General features: G+C 42.8%; 1 protein-coding gene across 1 annotated transcript; it reads right to left on the bottom strand.

The window, feature by feature from the left end:
* Window positions 1-1,978: 1,978 nt before the first annotated feature.
* LOC130949451 (uncharacterized) lies at window positions 1,979-2,425 on the bottom strand. Its single transcript, XM_057878166.1, has one exon. The coding sequence runs from the start codon at window positions 2,423-2,425 to the stop codon at window positions 1,979-1,981; it is 447 nt and encodes a 148-aa protein (XP_057734149.1).
* Between the last annotated feature and the right edge of the window lie 16,705 nt (window positions 2,426-19,130).

The following is a 19,130-nucleotide window of genomic DNA, read 5'->3' as shown; positions in this document are numbered from 1 at the left end:
GTGAAAATGGTCCAGGTGCTCTGTCACAGCACGGCTAATCATCTGTCGGTTCTCGATCATGCTGGAATAGGATCCATTGATCCTTTTGCGTCTGTCACTACGCCCAACACTCGCAAGTTTGAAGCTCGTCACAGTCATTCAATCCCTGAATCCTACTCAGAATACCACAGACAAGGTTTAGACTTTCCGGACTCTCAAGAATGCTGCTAATGGATTCTAGCTTATACCACGAAGATTCTGGTTAAGGAACCCAAGAGATACTCATTCCAGCTTATTTGCTTATAGAACGGAAGTGGTTGTCAAACACGCGTTCATAGATGACAATGATGATGAGTGTCACATAATCATCACATTCATCAGGTTCTTAGGCACGAATGGATATCTTAGAATAGAAATAAACAAGAGTTGAATAGGAAAACAGTAGTACTTTGCATTAATTCTCGAGGTACAGCAGAGCTCCACACCTTAATCTTTGGTGTGTAGAAACTCCACCGTTGAAAATATATAAGAACAAGGTCTAGGCATGGCCGAGAGGCCAGCCCTCAAAACGTGATCAAAGGATCAAAAGATAATCCAAAGATGTAAATACAATAGTAAAAAGTTCTATTTATACTAAACTAGTTACTAGAGTTTACAGAAATAAGTCCTAGTGCAGAAATTCACTTTCGAGGCCCACTTTGGTGTGTGCTTGGGCTGATCTTGAGCTTTACACGTGCAGAGGCTTCTCTTGGAGTTAAACGCCAAGTTGTAACGTGGTTTTGGCGTTTAACTCTGGTTTGTGACGTGTTTCTGGCGTTTTACTCCAGAATGCATCATGGAACTGGCGTTGAACGCCAGTTTGCGTCGTCTAAACTTGAATGAAGTATGGACTATTATATATTTCTGGAAAGCCCTGGATGTCTACTTTCCAACGCAATTGAGAGCGCACCATTTGGAGTTCTGTAACTCCAGAAAATCTATTTCGAGTGCAGAAAGGTCAGAATCCAACAACATCAGCAGTCCTTTTTCAGCCTGAATCAGATTTTTGCTCAGATCCCTCAATTTCAGCCAGAAAATACCTGAAATCACAGAAAAATACACAAACTCATAGTAAAGTCCAGAAATGTGAATTTTGAATAAAAACCAATAAAAACATCCCTAAAAGTAGCTAGATCCTACTAAAAACTACCTAAAAATAATGCCAAAAAGCGTATAAATTATCTGCTCATCAATGCCGTCTTCTCTTGTTCATAAGGATCTACAGCAATTTAGTTGTAGCCGGAGTATCCATCCAAGAAACAATAAAAAGCGTGTTCGGCCAACCGGAATTGGGAAGTGATCCTTCCTTGTGGCTGTGTTGAGTCTCCTATAATCGATGCACATCCTCTAACCAGTTACGGTTCTTGTGGTAATAAGCTCATTCTTGTAATTAGCCATCACTGTCATACCTCCTTCTTGGGAACAATTTGTACCGGGCTCACCCAAGGGATATCAGAGATTGGGTATACAATGCCAGCTTCCCACAGCTTCATTACTTCCTATTGCACTACCTCCTTCATAGTGGGATTTAACGTCCTTTGTACTTGCACTACTGGTTTAGCCTCTTCTTCGAGCAAGATTTTGTGCATACACATTGTAGGACTTATTCCCTGAGGTCACTAATAGTCCATCCAAGTGCTGTTTTTTGTTCCCTTAACACCTCGATTAGTGTCTCTTCTTCGTGAGTATTCAGTGAAGAATTAATTATCACAGGACATGTCTCTGTCTCTTCAAGGAAATCATATTTTTGAGAAGAAGAAAGGGGATTTAGTTCAAGCTTTGGTGTCCCCTCATCCCTTGAAGGAATATATAATGCTTCCTTGGGTGGTGGGCAACACTCTTTGATCTCACCTACTTCGACTTTGACAGAAGATTCAAGCGACTCCTCATCGAGCCTGCCTTCTTCTAATATCTCTTGTACCAAAGGATCAATTATGTCAATTTTCATGAATCTTCTTAATCATTCGAGTATTGTAAGGCTTGGAATACATTGAACACAAAATGTTAATTCACCCTTTTGAACATCGATTAAGGCCTTTCCATTAGCCAAGAAAGGTCTCCCCAATATGATAGAGGCATTGACATCTTCCTCCATGTCTAAGATCACAAAATCCACAGAAAAAATAAAAGCTCCCACCTTCACTAGCAAATTCTCCACAACACCTAATGGAAATTTAAGAGAACGGTTAGCAAGTTGCAAAGAAGTTCTGGTGGGTTTTACCTCTTCGATTTGTAACTTGCGCATTAAGGATAATAGCATGAGATTGATGCTAGCTCTAAGATCACACAAGGCTTGATCGACAATCACTTCCCTAATAGTACAAGGAATTACAAAGCTTCCATGATCTTTTAGCTTCTCAGGGAGATTCTTTTGAATGACACCATTGCATTCTTTTGTAAGCACCATGGTTTCATTCTCCCTCCAATTTCTTTTCTTGGAAATCAACTCATTCATGAATTTTGCATATAAGGGCATTTGTTCAAGAGTTTTAGCAAAAGGAATGATGATTTGTAACTTCTTGAATACCTCCAGGAACTTAGAGAATTGTTGATCTTTGGCCTCTTTGCAACCTTTGAGAGAAAGGAATTTTTTGCTTGTATTCAAGCACTTCAATCTTCTCCTTTGGTGCATCTTTGGAAGCTAGAAATTGTTTCTGCAAGATGAAGGAAATTACGTGCTCCTATTGAGTTTGGTTGCTCTTTAGAGCTTTTTTGCTTGGCTTAGCAGTGGGAGCTTTTTCTTTCTCTTCTCCCAATACCTTTTCACTTCTCAAACTAATGGCTTTACACTCCTCCTTAAGATTCGGGACAGTGTCACTTGGGAGTATTTGAGTAGATTTTGCCAATTGCTGAGCAATTTGGCCCACTTGTATATCTAGATTTCTCATTGAGGATCCTTGATTCTTGAATTTGGTTCTTGTGTCCTCCATGAATGAGACAGTGGCATGTGACAATTTTTCTAGGGCCAGTTCAAGGTTAGAAAGCCTTTGGGAGTCTTGAGTGGGTTGTGTGGGTGGTGGCTATTGGTTCGAATTGAAGGTGTTATGCTGAGGGTTACAGTGGCTTAGTTCATGGTTGTTGTTGAAGTTATTGGGCCTTTGACTTTGATCTCTCCACCCAAAATTTGGGTGGTTCCTCCATCCAGGATTACATGTTTTGGGGAAAGGATCATTTTGAGGTGGCCTAGAAGGATTGCCCATGTAAATTAATTCCTCGAGAGAAGGTCGACCGTACTCCATGCCTTCACCTTGAGATAGTCCATCACTCATACCATAAGAATTCTCGTGAAAGCTCACCGCCGAGACTTGCATTCCACCTAGGTGTTGAGTAATTGCATTAATTTGTTAGGACATGAATTTATTTTGAACCAAAATGGTGTCTAAAACATCTAATTCCATACTTCCTTTCCTCGTTGATCTCTCTGAGGAATAGAGATATTGATTGTTGGCAACTATCTCAATCAATTCCAGTGTTTCATCGGTGGTTTTCTTCATATGCAAAGATCCTCTAGCCGAACTATCTAATGAAACCTGTGAAGTAGGGGTGATCCCATCATAGAATATCTGAAGCTAAACCCAGTCAGCAAACATATCCAGAGGGCACTTTCTGATCATTTCTTTGTACCTCTCCCAAACTTCATAGAGAAATTCTCCTTTATGTTGTCTGAAGGTTCTAAGCTTAGTCCACCTCTAAAGTGGGAAGAACTTGTTTAAGAACTTAGTGACCAAGTCCTCCCATGTGGCTATGCTTTCCTTGCACTGATTATCCAGCCATTACTTAGCCCGATCCCTTACAGCAAAAGGGAAGAGCAACAATCGATAAACCTCAGTCGGGATGCCATTTGTCTTGACAGTGTTACAAATTTGTAGGAAATTAGCGATAAACAAATTCGGATCTTCATGCAAGCTCCCGCTAAACTGACAATTTTGTTGAACCAATGTAACGAGTTGAGGTTCTAGTTCAAAATTATTGGCATTAACAGTAGGTGTAATAATGCTAGTTCCACAACTCCCTAGATTGGGGGTAGTGAAAAATCCAAGGGTCCTCCTACGTGGGGGGACATTAGCATTGTCGTTTGCATTTTCAGCCATGTCGAATGCAAATTTTTCTTCAACTGCCTCCTCAATTTCTTCTTCAACTCTTCAATTTTGAGTTTGTTTCCTTAGTCGCCAAAGACTTCTCTCGATCTCTGGATCGTATTGAAGAGGTTCTTTATCCCTATTATTCTACCTATACAAAAACAAAAAGAAAAACAAATTAGAATTTCCTTTACTGTGTGAAGAGAATTCCTAGCGGGTAAAACTAAAATAGTAAATAAATAAAAGCTAAAGAAAAGAAAAGTCTAATCTAGGTAATCAATTAATTGGTATTTTGTTAACCACAATTAGTCCCGGCAACAGCGCTAAAAACTTGATTGCGAAATTTCAAATACCACAACTAACCAGCAAGTGCATCAGGTCGTATCAAGTAATAACTCATGACGAGTGAGTGACAATTCCACGAGGACTAACGAATTAAGCAAGCAATGGTCAATCAATTAATCTAGTCAGACAATCAAGTCGGGGTTTCAGAAAACTTAATCGATGACAATGAATTAAATTAAAACAAATAGTAAGTGTTAAAAGATAATATGATAAAAGAGAGTTAAGGTTTTGGATATGTTGAAACTTCTTGATCAACAATTTTCACTTTATACCTTAATCATGCAAATACTCTTTTATGGCAAATCTTTAGTAATCAAACCCCAATCCCTTGGTGATTTAATTTCTCTTTAACCTAATTAATCGCTAATCCCTTAGTCAATTATTTAAGAAAAGAGTTGAAGAACGTTCAATGGTTTATATTGCCACACAATTCATAAGAAGCTCCCCTAGTTGATTCGATGTCACTTATCAAGTCTAGTTTTAAGACTTAAGAATAGTGAGAATTAGTTTTCAAGCTTAATTCAATTAATAAAATTTTTCAAGAAGTTAAAAGAATTCAAATCAGAGAAGAATTATTTCTCAATATATTCAACCCCTTTAAGATGAAGAACAAAGACATTTTTCTTAAGAAGTAATCAATTGCATAAATTAAAGGTAGAAAAGCTAATGTATTAATCCATGGAATTAACAGAGCTCCTCACTTTAACCAAGGAGAATTAGTTGCACATGTTCTTTAGAAAAATCCTAAATTATCAAAAGTAAAACTACTGAAGGAGGAGAGAGCCTCTAAAGTGTTTGACTCCTCTCTTTTTATACTAACCCTAATTTAATTCAAATTCAAACTAAAACAGAATCAAAATCAAAATAGAATCAAATCTATCTAATTAATTATTGACACTAGAAGAACTTCCAATCTTTATCTCCTTGCAAATCCTCAATTAATGCTGTGATTAGTAGGCTTGAGTTGAGCCTTGAATTGATGAAGAATTGAAGGTTTAGTGGCTTAGTTTGAAGTCCTAGAGGATGCCCAAGGTCCCATGTCCCACGTGGGGTATTGACGTGCAACATGAAGTCCAATCCTTGTTTGAATTGTTCCTTGTAATGCCCACGTACCACATGAAGGAGCCCATGTTGTACATGGGCTTAAGCTTGTTCAATTATTGTCCTTCACGTTGTACGTGGTGATTTTCACGTCCCATGTAAGCATAACTACTGGTATGAAGAGATCGAGATCGATGCAGGATGGAAATCAATGCAGGATCGAGGAGATGTTCCGATCGATGCAGGAGACGCTGCAGCGCTTCGATTCTCGAATGGATTCGTTCGAAAATCGTGCGCTTAATCAAAACGCGCATGGCACGGCAAGGTTCTTTTCTTCATCCTTTGGCTTCCTCTTTACTTCTCTTGAGCTTATTTCCAACTTTTGCCACCTCCCTTGCTTACAGTGATTCCTTGCCTCCTTTTCTCTTTGATCTTTGCCAATTCTCTTCTAAATTCTCTTGTAATTAATGAATACACACTAACTCAAAGTATTGCTCAATTATTCATTAAATCATTGGCTATTCTGTAATAACTTTTAGTTTATTGATTGGAATTCTAAGAGAAAAATACTAAAGATGCACATGCATCATATTTCTATAGCGGTAATAATGCATGACAAAGTTATTTTAGTAACTAAGTTGGTCCAACAACTTATTGACACAATAAAAATTATAGTTATCTAACTTAGCTCAATCCGGTCGGTTTGACCAAAAAATCGGGTCACCCTAGTCAATTGGTCGGGCCAAGCCACCTTGTGGACCGTCTAAGCATGAGACTCAGTGAAAACTGATTTGACTCGGTTGATTTTTATCAAAACTGATGATCGAGTCAGTTTTTGTAACCCAGATTGGGTCATGCTTTATTTTTTTAAGCAATGTAGAAAACGACGTCATTTTCTTTCAGGGTTAGGCAAAAAAACTAAAAACCCTAGCCTCAACGCCTCTTTCTCTCGTTACTCTCTCCCTGAACTACTGAAGCTTCGAGCTCTCTCATCTCTCTCTGTGGCTTTCGGCCTCTCGCACTCAAGCTCTCTCTCATCTCCAGTGTCTCACATTGTCTTGGTCTCGTACTTGGCCGTCATTGTCGCTCTCTATGTCGTAACTGTCTCAAACGCAATCATGCACCTTCCTCGCAATCGACGTCGCCGCGGCAGAAGCAGCAAGTCCTAAGGTTGGTTGTCAGTGTTGCTCTCAGTCTCATCACCGTCTCGCACTCAAACGCGCCTCTTCCTTGTGCTCGCAGTCACCGGCAGCAGGTCCCTGATGAGCGGATAATTTATACATTTTTTGGCATTGTTTTTAGATAGTTTTTAGTAGGATCTAGCTACTTTTTAGTATATTTTTATTAGTTTTTATGCAAAAATCATATTTCTGGACTTTACGATGAGTTTGTGTATTTTTCTGTGATTTCAGGTATTTTCTGGCTGAAATTGAGGGACCTGAGCAAAAATCTGATTCAGAGGCTGAAAAAGGACTGCTGATGCTGTTGGATTCTGACCTCCCTGCCCTCGAAATTTTTGGAGCTAAAAAATCCAAATGGCACGCTCTCAATTGTGTTGGAAAGTAGACATCCAAGGCTTTCCAGCAATATATAATAGTCCATACTTTGCCGGAGTTTAGACGACGCAAACTGGCGTTCAACGCCAACTTTCTGCCCTATTCTGGCGTTAAACGCCAGAAACAAGTTGCAAGCTAGAGTCAAATGCCAGAAACAAGTTGCAAGCTAGAGTCAAATGCCAGAAACAAGTTACAAACTGACGTTGAACTCCAAGGAAGACCTCTACACGTGGAAGCTTCAATACTCAGCCCAAGCACACACCAAGTGGGCCCCGAAAGCGGATTTCTGCATCATTTACTTATTTCTGTAAACCCTAGTAACTAGTTTAGTATAAACAGGACTTTTTACTATTGTATTCATATCTTTTGGAAAATCTTTGGATTATCCTTAGATCGTCTTGGTCATTCTGGTTCCCCCTCTGGGGCCAAAGCCAATGAACACCATTATCACTTATGTAATTTCAACGGTGGAGTTTCTACATACCATAGATTAAGGTGTGGAGCTCTGCTGTTCCTCGAGTATTAATGCAAAGTACTATTGTTCTTCTATTCAGTTCATGCTTATTCTTATTTTAAGATATTCATTCGCACACAAGAACATGATGAATGTGATGATTATGTGACACTCATCACCATTCTCACTTATGAACGCGTTATTGACAACCACTTCCGTTCTACATAAAAATAAGCTTGAATGTATATCTCTTGGATCTCTCTTCAACGATTCACATCGTCTCTCCTGACAACAGAGCATCTGAGTCCGAGATCAGAGTCTTCGTGGTATAGGCTAGAATCCATTGGCAGTATTCATGAGATCCGGAAAATCTAAACCTTGTCTGTGGTATTCCGAGTAGGATCTGGGATGGGATGACTGTGACGAGCTTCAAACTCGCGACTGTAGGGCGTGGTGACAGACGCAAAAGGATAGTAAATCCTATTCCTACACGATCGAGAACCAACAGCTAATTAGCCATACGATATCTGTGCATGGTATTTTTCATCCGAGACGAGAAATTCGACAGTTGATTAGCCGTACAGAAACTGTAGAGGGCCATTTTCACTGAGAGGACAGGAAGTAGCCATTGACAACGGTGACACCCAACATACAGCTTGCCATAGAAAGGAGTATGAAGGATTGGATGAAGGCAGTAGGAAAGCAGAGATGCAGAAGGAACAACGCATCTCCATACGCTTATCTGAAATTCCCACCAATGAATTACATTAGTATCTCTATCTTTATTTTATGTTTATTTATCTTTTAATTATCAAAACTCTATAACCATTTGAATCCGCCTGACTGAGATTTACAAGATGACCATAGCTTGCTTCAAGCCAACAATCTCCGTGGGATCGACCCTTACTCACGTAAGGTTTATTACTTGGACGACCCAGTGCACTTGCTGGTTAGCTGTGCGAAGTTGTGAAAAAGAGTTGAGATTACAATTGTGCGTACCAAGTTGTTGGCGCCATTGAGATCACAATTTCGTGCACCAAGTTTTTGGCGTCGTTGCCGGGGATTGTTCGAGTTTGGACAACTAAGGTTCATCTTGTTGCTCAGATTAGGTAATTTTATTTTAATTTTAAGCTTTTTATTTATTATTTTCGAAAAATACAAAAAAAATTTCTTCTTTTACGTTCTTCCCAAAATAATTTTCGAAAAAACCAAAAAATTTAATAAAATCATAAAAACAAAAAATTTTGTGTTTCTTTTTTGAGTCTAAAGTCAATTTTAAGTTTGGTGTCAATTGCATGTTTTAATTTTTCTAAAAAAATTTTTTTCGAAAACTCATGCATGGTGTTATTCATGATCTTCAAGTTGTTCTTGGTAAGTCTTCTTGTTTGATCTTCATATTTTCTTTTTTTTGTCTTTTGTTGTTTTTCATATGCATTTTTGAATTCCTAGTGTCTAAGCATGAAAAATCTCTAAGTTTGGTGTCTTGCATGTTTTTCTTTTCTTGAAAATTTTTCAAAAATAAGTTCTTGATGCTCATCATGATCTTTAAAGTGTTCTTGGTGTTCACTTGAGATTCATTGTGTTCTTGCATGCATCATTGTTGACTTAGTCAAAATTTTTTAAAATAAGTTGTTTCTTGTTAGTCAAGTCAAGATTTCAATTTTAAAAATCTTATCTTTTCAAGTTTGTTACTTTCTGTTAGAAAGATTCAAACTTTAAATTTTAGAATCATCTTTTGATTTCTTGTAGTCAAGTCATTAACTTTAATTTTCAAAATCAAATCTTTCTAAATTTCTTTTTCAAATCTTTTTCAAAATAAATTTCAATCATATCTTTTCAATCATATCTTTTCAAACATATCTTTTTCAAAATCAATTTCAAAATCTTTTCCAACTTCTTATCTTTTCAAATTTGATTTTCAAATCTTTTTCAACTAACTAATCAACTTTTTGTTTGTTTTACTATTTCTTATCTTTTTCAAAACCACCTAACTACTTTTCTCTCTCTAATTTTCAAAAATCACCTTCTTCTTTTTCAAAATTCTTTTTACTTAACTAATTGTTTTAAATTTTAATTTTATTCTATTTCTTCTCTTAATTTTCGAATTCTAACTAAATTTTAAAATAAAAATAAAAATATTTTCCTTTTCCTTTTAATTATTTTCGAAAACCCTCTCTCTCATCTTCTTCTATTTATTTATTTAATCACTGTTCATACCCTGACCGGGCTCCCCCAACTCGGCAAAACCATGAAAGGTCCGACCTCGTCCCAAGGCCCACGCCTAAGGTCGGACCTCGGACAATAAAGCAAGGAAGGCCCATCAAGAGGAACGCAGCCCAAAACCTAAAGGCCGAAAAGGCCTAGCAAAGGCGGTTCCGCGAAGATAGGGATAAAACTCCCGAAAGATAAGATAAGATAAGAAAGTCTTATCCAGGGAAGATCACAGCCAACTACTATAAATACACTGGAGCACCCAGGTATGAGACACATTCCACATTCTACACATATCTGCTTGGACCAATGCTAACTTAAGCATCGGAGTGTCATTGCAGGTACAACCACCAACCATCAGATAGGGATAAAACTCCCGAAAGATAAGATAAGATAAGAAAGTCTTATCCAGGGAAGATCACAGCCAACTACTATAAATACACTGGAGCACCCAGGTATGAGACACATTCCACATTCTACACATATCTGCTTGGACCAATGCTAACTTAAGCATCGGAGTGTCATTGCAGGTACAACCACCAACCATCAACATATCAAGCTCGGGTCCCTGACCCCACCTCGGGCATCTCCAGACGACCGAGCTACACGTTTCAGGTAACCCCCGGAACATTGGCGCCGTTGCCGGGGACCTTGGAAGTCATCCCTCCATCATGGCGGACCCTCACAACAATGATCGCGCTATCTGAACAAGAGGAAGAATTGACACGGAGAACGACCGGACAGCCCTCTATCACCACGCACTCCAGGAGGAAACAAACAGAATCGCCCAAGACATCACTCCCAAACAAAGATCCACGGAATCCCGAAAAAGGAAGAGCTCGGAAATCCTGGAAACAGTCCGGAACAACAACACCGGCTGAAACAACTTGAAGAGAACATAAAGAAGCAGAAAGAAACTGAACAAGATCTGAGAAGGGAGACTCGAAAGCGCAGAGAATTAGAAGAAAAACTGCGGAAAATAGAGGCCAATCTGAAAGACCGGACAGAACGCGGCACCACCCCCGAAGGCAACCATGATCCCTTCACGCAAGAGATCATGAAGGAGAAGGTACCGCGAAACTTCAAACCACCCGACATGGATCTCTACGACGGCACCACCGATCCAAGCCACCACCTCAGCAACTTCAGGAGCAGAATGTACCTAGTCGACGCCTCCGACGCAATTCGGTGCAAAGCCTTCCCCACCACTCTCACCAAGTCGGCCCTGAAGTGGTTCGACAACCTGCCACCAAGATCAATCACCAGCTTCGAAGACCTAACCAAAAAATTCCTAACAAGGTTCTCTATTCAAAAGGACAAGGCAAAACATGCCCCCAGTCTACTCGGGATCAAACAGGGTAACCAAGAAACTCTTCGAGAATACATGGAGCGATTCAACAAAGCCTGCCTGGACATACAACACTTGCCCACTGAAGCAGCCATCATGGGACTAGCAAACGGTCTAAAAGAGGGACCGTTTAGCCAATCCCTATCCAAACGATACCCGACCTCCTTATACGAGGTGCAGGAGCGGGCAGAAAAATATATCAACATGGAGGAAACCTCCCAGCTAAGAGACTCTTCCAGGAAGGAAGCAACCTACCCACTCCGAAATCGAGATCGGGAATCCAACTCGGACAAGCCCCGGAAGTACCACAACTACACCCCCCTCCGAGTCTCCCTGGTAGATGTCTATAGAGAAGTATGCCACACCGAAAAGATCCGCCCCGACCGCTAAAACACAAGAGAGCGGGAAGAGATCGGTCCGAATACTGTGAATATCACAAACTCTACGGACATTCTACTAACGACTGCTACGACCTAAAAATGTCATAGAAAGTGGCCAGAGAAGGAAACTCGACAAATACATAGCAGAGAAAGGAGAAGAAACCAGGAAGAGAAGGCGGGGAGATAACGAAGGTCGGGCCGAACAAAACCCACGAACTCCTGATAGACACGTTCACATGATAAATGGAGGTTTTGCAGGCGGAGGAACATCCAAATCCTCGCGAAAAAGACACCTCAAGGAAGTCTATCATGTCCGAGAAGACAGTCCCCTGCCCGAGTTACCTACTATCTCATTTACCCGAGAAGATGCTCAAGGGATAATTCCGGGCACGACGATCCGATGGTAGTCACCATTATCCTAGCAAACGCCAACTTACATCGAACCCTGATTGACCAGGGAAGTTCAGCAGATATCCTGTTCAAATCGGCATTCGACAAGCTCGGACTTGAAGAAAAAGAACTAAAGGCCTATCCTACCGACCTATTTGGGCTAGGGGATACCCCGATCCATCCCTTAGGATACATCTCGCTACACACTACCTTTGGAAAAGGCGAACAATCTAAAACATTAAGCATCGACTACATTATAGTCGACGTCACTTCGGCATACAATGCCCTCATTGGGCGACCAACCCTAAACAGGCTAGGGGCTATAGTCTCGACCCCACACCTCTGTATGAAGTTCCCTACCGCAAAAGGAATCGCTACTCTAAAAGGCGACCAAAACTAGCGCGGCGATGCTATAACGAAAGCCTGAGCCTGAAAGGGAAAGAGGTCAACACGATAGAACTCGGACGAGTTCAGTCCCGAGAAGATCTTCGACCACAACCAGAGGGAGAAACCGAACAAGTCCAGATTGGGAACACACCTGAAAAAATCACAAACATAGGGGCGAACCTCAAAACGGGCCTAAAAGAGGAACTCATAAACCTCTTAAAGGAAAACTCCGACCTCTTCGCCTGGAAAGCCTCCGACATGCCAAGAATAAATCCCGACCTGATGTGCCATAAGCTATCAGTTTACCCGGGATCCCGACCTGTCCAACAAAGACGTCGGAAGCTCGGACCCGAGCGCATGCAAGCAATAGGAGAACAAGTACAAGCACTACTAGATGCAGGATTCATTAGGGAAGTAAAATACCCCCTATGGCTTGCAAACGTGGTCCTGGTAAAAAAGCCCAACGGAAAATGGAGGATGTGCGTCGATTACACAGATCTCAACAGAGCTTGCCCCAAAGACCCATATCCACTACCAAACATCGACGCTTTAGTAGACGCAGCCTCAGGCTACAGATATCTCTCCTTCATGGATGCATACTCGGGATACAATCAAATCCCGATGTACGAACCCGACCAAGAAAAGACCTCGTTCATAACCCCAAGGGCGAACTACTGCTACGTAGTAATGCCCTTCGGGCTGAAGAACGCAGGGGCAACCTACCAAAGGCTAATGAACAAAGTGTTCTCAGAGCACATCGGACTACAGCTAGAAGTGTACGTCGACGACATGCTGGTAAAGACACAAGAGGACAAAAACTTACTGACCGACCTCACCAGCGTCTTCGGCACCCTCAGAAAACACAACATGAGACTTAACCCGACGAAGTGCACCTTCGCCGCAGAAGCCGGAAAGTTCTTAGGCTTCATGCTGACTCAAAGGGGCATCGAAGCGAACCCGGGCAAATGCCAAGCGATACTCAATATGAAGAGCCCGACGTGTGTCAAGGAAGTACAATAACTGAATGGAAGGCTAGCCGCACTATCAAGATTCTTGGCAGGATCAGCAATAAAGTCACTGCCTCTCTACTCACTCCTAAAGAAAGGGAAACCCTTCTCATGGACCCCAGAATGCGAAAGGCCTTCCAAGAATTCAAGGAATTCCTCGGGCAGCCACCAATCCTAACCCGACCTCTAAAGGGAGAAGAACTCGTACTATACCTCTCGGTTGGACATCGAGCAGTCGCTTCAGCATTAATACGAGAAAATGACCAAGGACAACACCCCATATACTTTGTAAGCAAGGCACTACAAGGGGCCGAATTAAACTATCAGAAGATAGAAAAGTTCGCCTACGCCCTAGTGTTCACAGCTCGGAGGCTCCGTCCCTACTTTCAAGCCCACACCATCAAAGTCCGGACAAACCAACCCATGAGACACATCCTCCAAAAAACAGACCTGGCAGGACGATACTGCAATGGGCGGTGGAACTGTCCGAGTTCGACCTCCACTATGAAACCCGGACTGCCATAAAGTCTCAGTATCTAGCCGACTTCATCGCAGAATACACTGAGACCCCTGGAACCCCACTCTCATGGAACCTATATGTCGACGGGTCCTCAAACAAAACTGGAAGTGGAGCCGGGGTTATACTCGAAAGCGACCAAGGAACGCGGATAGAACTATCCCTAAAATTCGAGTTCCAAGCTTCAAACAACCAAGCCGAATACGAAGCCCTACTAGCAGGTCTAAAGCTAGCCGAAGAGGTCGGAGCCCGGAAAATCACAATCTTCAGCGACTCCCAGGTCGTCACATCACAAGTAAATGGAAGCTACCAGGCCAAAGACCCAACTATGAAAAAATACCTGGACCAAACACAGGCACAATTACGCCACTTTCCAGAGATACAGATCCAGCACATACCTCGGGAACAAAACGCCCGGGCAGACGCCCTCTCAAAACTTGCCAGCACCAAACCAGGAGGCAACAACAGAAGTCTCCTCCAGGAAACCTTACAATCTCCCTCCGTGCTAAGAGAGGAAGAAACGCTAAATATATCAGACCAGCAGCAAGGATGGATGACCCCCATACTCAGCTACCTGAAGTCGGGAACTCTCCCGCCGAAAGAAAGGAAGCCAAAAGACTCACGAAAGACGCCCAGAATTACACACTAATTCACGACGTATTATACAGAAGAGGATTCGCAAGCCCCCTCCTTAGGTGCGTCCCGACCTCAGGAACAAAGAGCGTCCTCGAAGAAGTCCACGGAGGCATGTGTGGGAACCACCTCGGAGCTCGGGCATTATCCAAGAAAGTAGTCCGAGCCGGGTTCTATTGGCCAACTTTGCAAAGAGACGCAACGGAGTTTGTGAAAATATGCCCCCCTGCCAAAAACACGCCAATTTTCACAAAGCACCACCCGAAGACCTTATCAGCATCACTGCACCATGGCCCTTCGCAAAATGGGGACTCGACCTACTCGGCCCATTCCCCCAAGGACCGGGGCAAGTCAAGTACCTCATAGTAGGGGTCGACTATTTCACGAAGTGGATCGAAGCTGAACCTTTAGCCACCATTACGGCTCAGAAAAGCCGAAAATTCCTATACAAAAACATTGTCACAAGGTTCGGAGTCCCCTACTCCATTACCACAGACAATGGAACACAGTTCATGGACACAAGTTTTCAGAACTTGGTGGCCGAACTAAAAATCAAACAGCAATTCACCTCAGTCGAGCACCCACAAGCCAACGGACAAGCAGAGGCCGCAAATAAAGTCATCTTGGCCGGGTTAAAATGAAGACTCCAAGAGGCCAAAGGGGCATGGGCCGAGGAGCTCCCCCAGGTATTATGGGCATATCGGACAACTTCACACTCTACAACGGGAGAATCGCCATTTCGACTAGCCTATGGGATGGAGGCAATGATTCCTATCGAAATAGATGAAGGGTCACCCAGAGTCATCTTCTACAACGAAGAAGGTAACCCGCAGGCACAAAAGGAAGAACTCGACCTCCTACCCGAGGTCCGAGAAAGAGCCCGAATCCGAGAAGAAGCCTTAAAACGGCGAACGGCCCTCAGATACAATCAGAAAGTAATAAAACGAAGCTTCTCCACTCACGACCTAATTCTAATCCGAAATGACATCGGAACACAAAAGTCGGGAGAAGGGAAGCTAGCCGCAAATTGGAAAGGACCCTACAAAGTAACTGAAGTCTTAGGAACAGGCTATTACAAGATATCCGACCTAGAAGGCAATGAGCTGCCCAGAGCCTGGCACGCCTGTAATCTAAAACGGTACTACAGCTAGAAAAATCTGACCCGAGGTGTACTCTTTTTCCCTATAGGGGTTTTTTAATGAGACACCCGGTCAGATAAGGCACCCGACCTAGTCAAGGGTAAACACTTTGTAAATATTCTTTCTTTCTTAATACTAATCAAATTTTTCTATTTTCTTTTGTTCCTTCTCGTGATAAAACAAATCCTGAAAAAGTACCCCGTCAAGGCGCATTAATTTATGCTCGACAAAACGCAAAAAATCATTTGCCAAGAGACCACACAAGGTCGGCAAAGATAAAGCGACGAGGTTCAAATTAATGTGAGAAGTTATAAAAGTAACTCTGAAAAAGGCTCAAAAAAGCCAAATAAAAAGAGATTACAAAAATAACTTAAAAGGCCGACCAAAGACAAGGTCGGACCAACATAGGGTGTACTCGACCGCGCCACCCGAGGTCCGATAAAAAGCTCGGACCCGAGAAGGAAGCCCAAAAACGGCGAAAACAAAGATTTCGAAAACGCCTACTAAAAAGTTGCTATACAAAAACAACTAAAAAAGTACGAGCGAAAAAACGAAATCAAACGCTAGCTAAAAAGTTGTTATCCAAAAACAACTAAAAGCATAAAAGCGGAACAAACAAAGTCAAAACGCGAACAAAAACACCGCATAATAAGCTAAAAAAGTTACTACAAGTAGCTAAAAGCAAAAAAGGTGTCCAAAGCATCCACAGAAATCATCCAAAAAACAAAGAGCCCACAGGCCGGGCAAAAACCCAAAAGATAAAGGGATTACAGAGGATCAAGATCCTTCCCGGTCGCCGCATCAACAGAAGGCTGCGGAAGAAACATAGAAATCGGGACAGCATCGACAGCACCATCATCCCGGTTCAAAACTTCCGCACCAGACCCATTCCCGACCAAAGGTGAAGTCGGGTTCGCAACCGGAACCTCGGGGACGGACACCGGAACCTTGGGGTCGGACACCGGAACCTCATCCTCGTTGGGAGCAGGAACAATCTCTCCCTCCACAACAACGTTATCCATACTAAATAAGCTCAGATCCAGGTCAGGAGCAAGAACCCGGACCTGAGCCTTCAAATTTTCATACATAGCATCCATACCCTTCGCCACATGCCCTTCTAGCTCGTAAAGTCATTCTGAGCAGATTGCAACTTCTCCTTCGTCTCCACAAGCTCGGCAAGTGCCCGAGTATAATTTTCCTTCGCTGCCTTCGCCATCCCTCAGATGCATTCGCTGCCGCCACAGCCGCGGTAGCCTTAGCTTTCTCCTTCTCTAAAGATGCTTCCAACTCAGCAATCCTAGCAGCCTTCAGCTCACTAATCTTCTCAAGCTCGGACTGAGCCTTCTCAAGTCGGGAACTGGTCGCGCCAAGGGGAGATTTCTTGAACTCTCGGGCAATAGCAGCATGAAGACTAGCCATCCGAACACAACTCCGCGCCATATACTGAAAATGGTGCTCCATAGACACATCATCAGTAGAAATAAAGGTCTGAGGGAGAATATGCTGTTCAATCCAACCAAGAGCATCGAAATCCTTGTCATTAAAACTCGCAGGCTCTTGAGAGGTCTTCTGCTTCTTGGGAGGAGGACCCGAGAACGGGGGAGGAGAAGAGGTAGCAGGCCCGGAGGTCGGAGGATCTTGAGTTATAGCTCGGAACTGGGGAGTCGGAATAGTCTTTGACCGAGTCTGAACACCCACAGTAGACTTCTCCGGAGAAGATCGGGCAGAAGCCCCCCCAGCTTCAATATTCCGAGCGGCCACAGACTTCTTCGTCCGACGAAGATACTTCATGGAATCCGTCTGAGAAGACATCTCTGCAGAAATAAAAGAAAAGGAGTTACCACAACAGAAATTCCACCAAAACAAACAAGGCCAAATACTAAGAAAAAGATGAATCTCGAAAGAGGTCGGGAACTACCTAACTCGGAACGGAGAAGACTTGGATCTCCCAACATTTTCTTCGTATCCAAGTGAGGTGCCCGACCCCATAAACTGCTCACCACACCCACAAAGGCCTGCTCAACCTCATCTAGACTCTCAAAGGTATATTTAACAGACACTACATTCTCCTGCCAACAAAGAGGAAAAGAAGGCTCCCCACTCTCATCTAGAAAGAAAGGTCGGACGTCTCCAGTAGCCCGGACCTTGAAGTAAAAGTTCTTGAAATCATGAAAAGACTCATCATAAAGGGTACAAAACTTCCTTCCCTGGTTAGCCCTAAAAGAAACCCAAGATACCTTCCCTCCACCCGACCCCGGCTTCGTCAACACAAACAAATAGGAAAAAAGAGAAATAGAGGGAGGGACCCCCAAAACTGACACAAAAGTTGGAACAACTTCAAAAACGCCCAAGAATTTGGATGGAGCTGCGTAGGGGCAAGGTTACAAGACCACAACACCTCGGACTCCAGGTCGGTAAAAGGAAGTCGGACACCCAGCTTAGAGAAAAAACAATCATAAGCATAAAAGAAGAGCTTCTCGGAACTCTCTAAAGGCGGGAAGCACACTCTCTCCTCGGAATCCGGGGCCACTAGTTCATAATCCCTCTCAGACTCTCTATTTTCACATATGCTACTGTGCCTACGGAACCTAGCTAAATATTCAGAATCTACCACAGAAGGGATTCTCAAAGGAAGAGGATCTACCCAACTAAGACCACTCGGAATCTTGGTCGACACCGCTTGAAGAACCTTTCGAGACATAAATTCCTACCTACAAAGAAGAATACAACAGAAAGCAAAAACCCATTCAGCAATGCAAGAAAACAAAAACCCCGCGAAGAAAATGCAGCAACCCGGACCCGGAAAACACCAGAAAACAAAAAAGAGCCCCCCCATATACAAACAGCAGCAATGGCGGCGCCTCTTTTTCGGGGCAACCCAGGCATAAAGAGACAAAGCAAAGAGCCACACAAAGAACAGAAGCATATGATCACAAGAAAGTAAAAACATGGAAAACAAACCTGGAAAGTAGAAACGAAGGCGAGGAGCTCCGAGGCAAAAGAGAAACGAAGGCGGCAAGCTCCGGAAGCAAGAAGCACGAAACAGCGGCGCAGAGGAAACCCCGGAAAAACGCACGGAAAGAATCAGGGAAGAAGAACAAAGAAAAAGAAGAAGCGGCGCTCGAAAAAGAGATGGCGAAAACTTAGAAAAACAAGAAAGGAACAGAATAAACGAAGAAAAAGGAAAGGGAGCGAATAAATAAAGCCTTCACGAAGGCCGGAACGAAAATCAAGGAAAAACGGTAAAAAAGCAATAAATGCAGAAACGGCCATTTTTTGAAAATTTGAAAAACTACTATGCCCGAGCTCGACCTCCCAAAAAAGGACGAACTCGGGCAGGGGCACTGTTCATACCCTGACCGGGCTCCCCCAACTCGGCAAAACCATGAAAGGTCCGACCTCGTCCCAAGGCCCACGCCTAAGGTCGGACCTCGGACAATAAAGCAAGGAAGGCCCATCAAGAGGAACGCAGCCCAAAACCTAAAGGCCGAAAAGGCCTAGCAAAGGCGGTTCCGCGAAGATAGGGATAAAACTCCCGAAAGATAAGATAAGATAAGAAAGTCTTATCCAGGGAAGATCACAGCCAACTACTATAAATACACTGGAGCACCCAGGTATGAGACAC

Source organism: Arachis stenosperma, chromosome 9, assembly GCF_014773155.1.
Source record: "Arachis stenosperma cultivar V10309 chromosome 9, arast.V10309.gnm1.PFL2, whole genome shotgun sequence".
NCBI lineage: Eukaryota > Viridiplantae > Streptophyta > Magnoliopsida > Fabales > Fabaceae > Arachis > Arachis stenosperma.
Note: the sequence above shows the minus strand (reverse complement) of the source record. Positions and strands in the feature narration are given on the sequence as shown.

Bases quoted from the DNA above. Each gene is read 5' to 3' on its own strand.
- LOC130949451 (XM_057878166.1), bottom strand. From the start codon at position 2,425: ATGGTGCTTACAAAAGAATGCAATGGTGTCATTCAAAAGAATCTCCCT.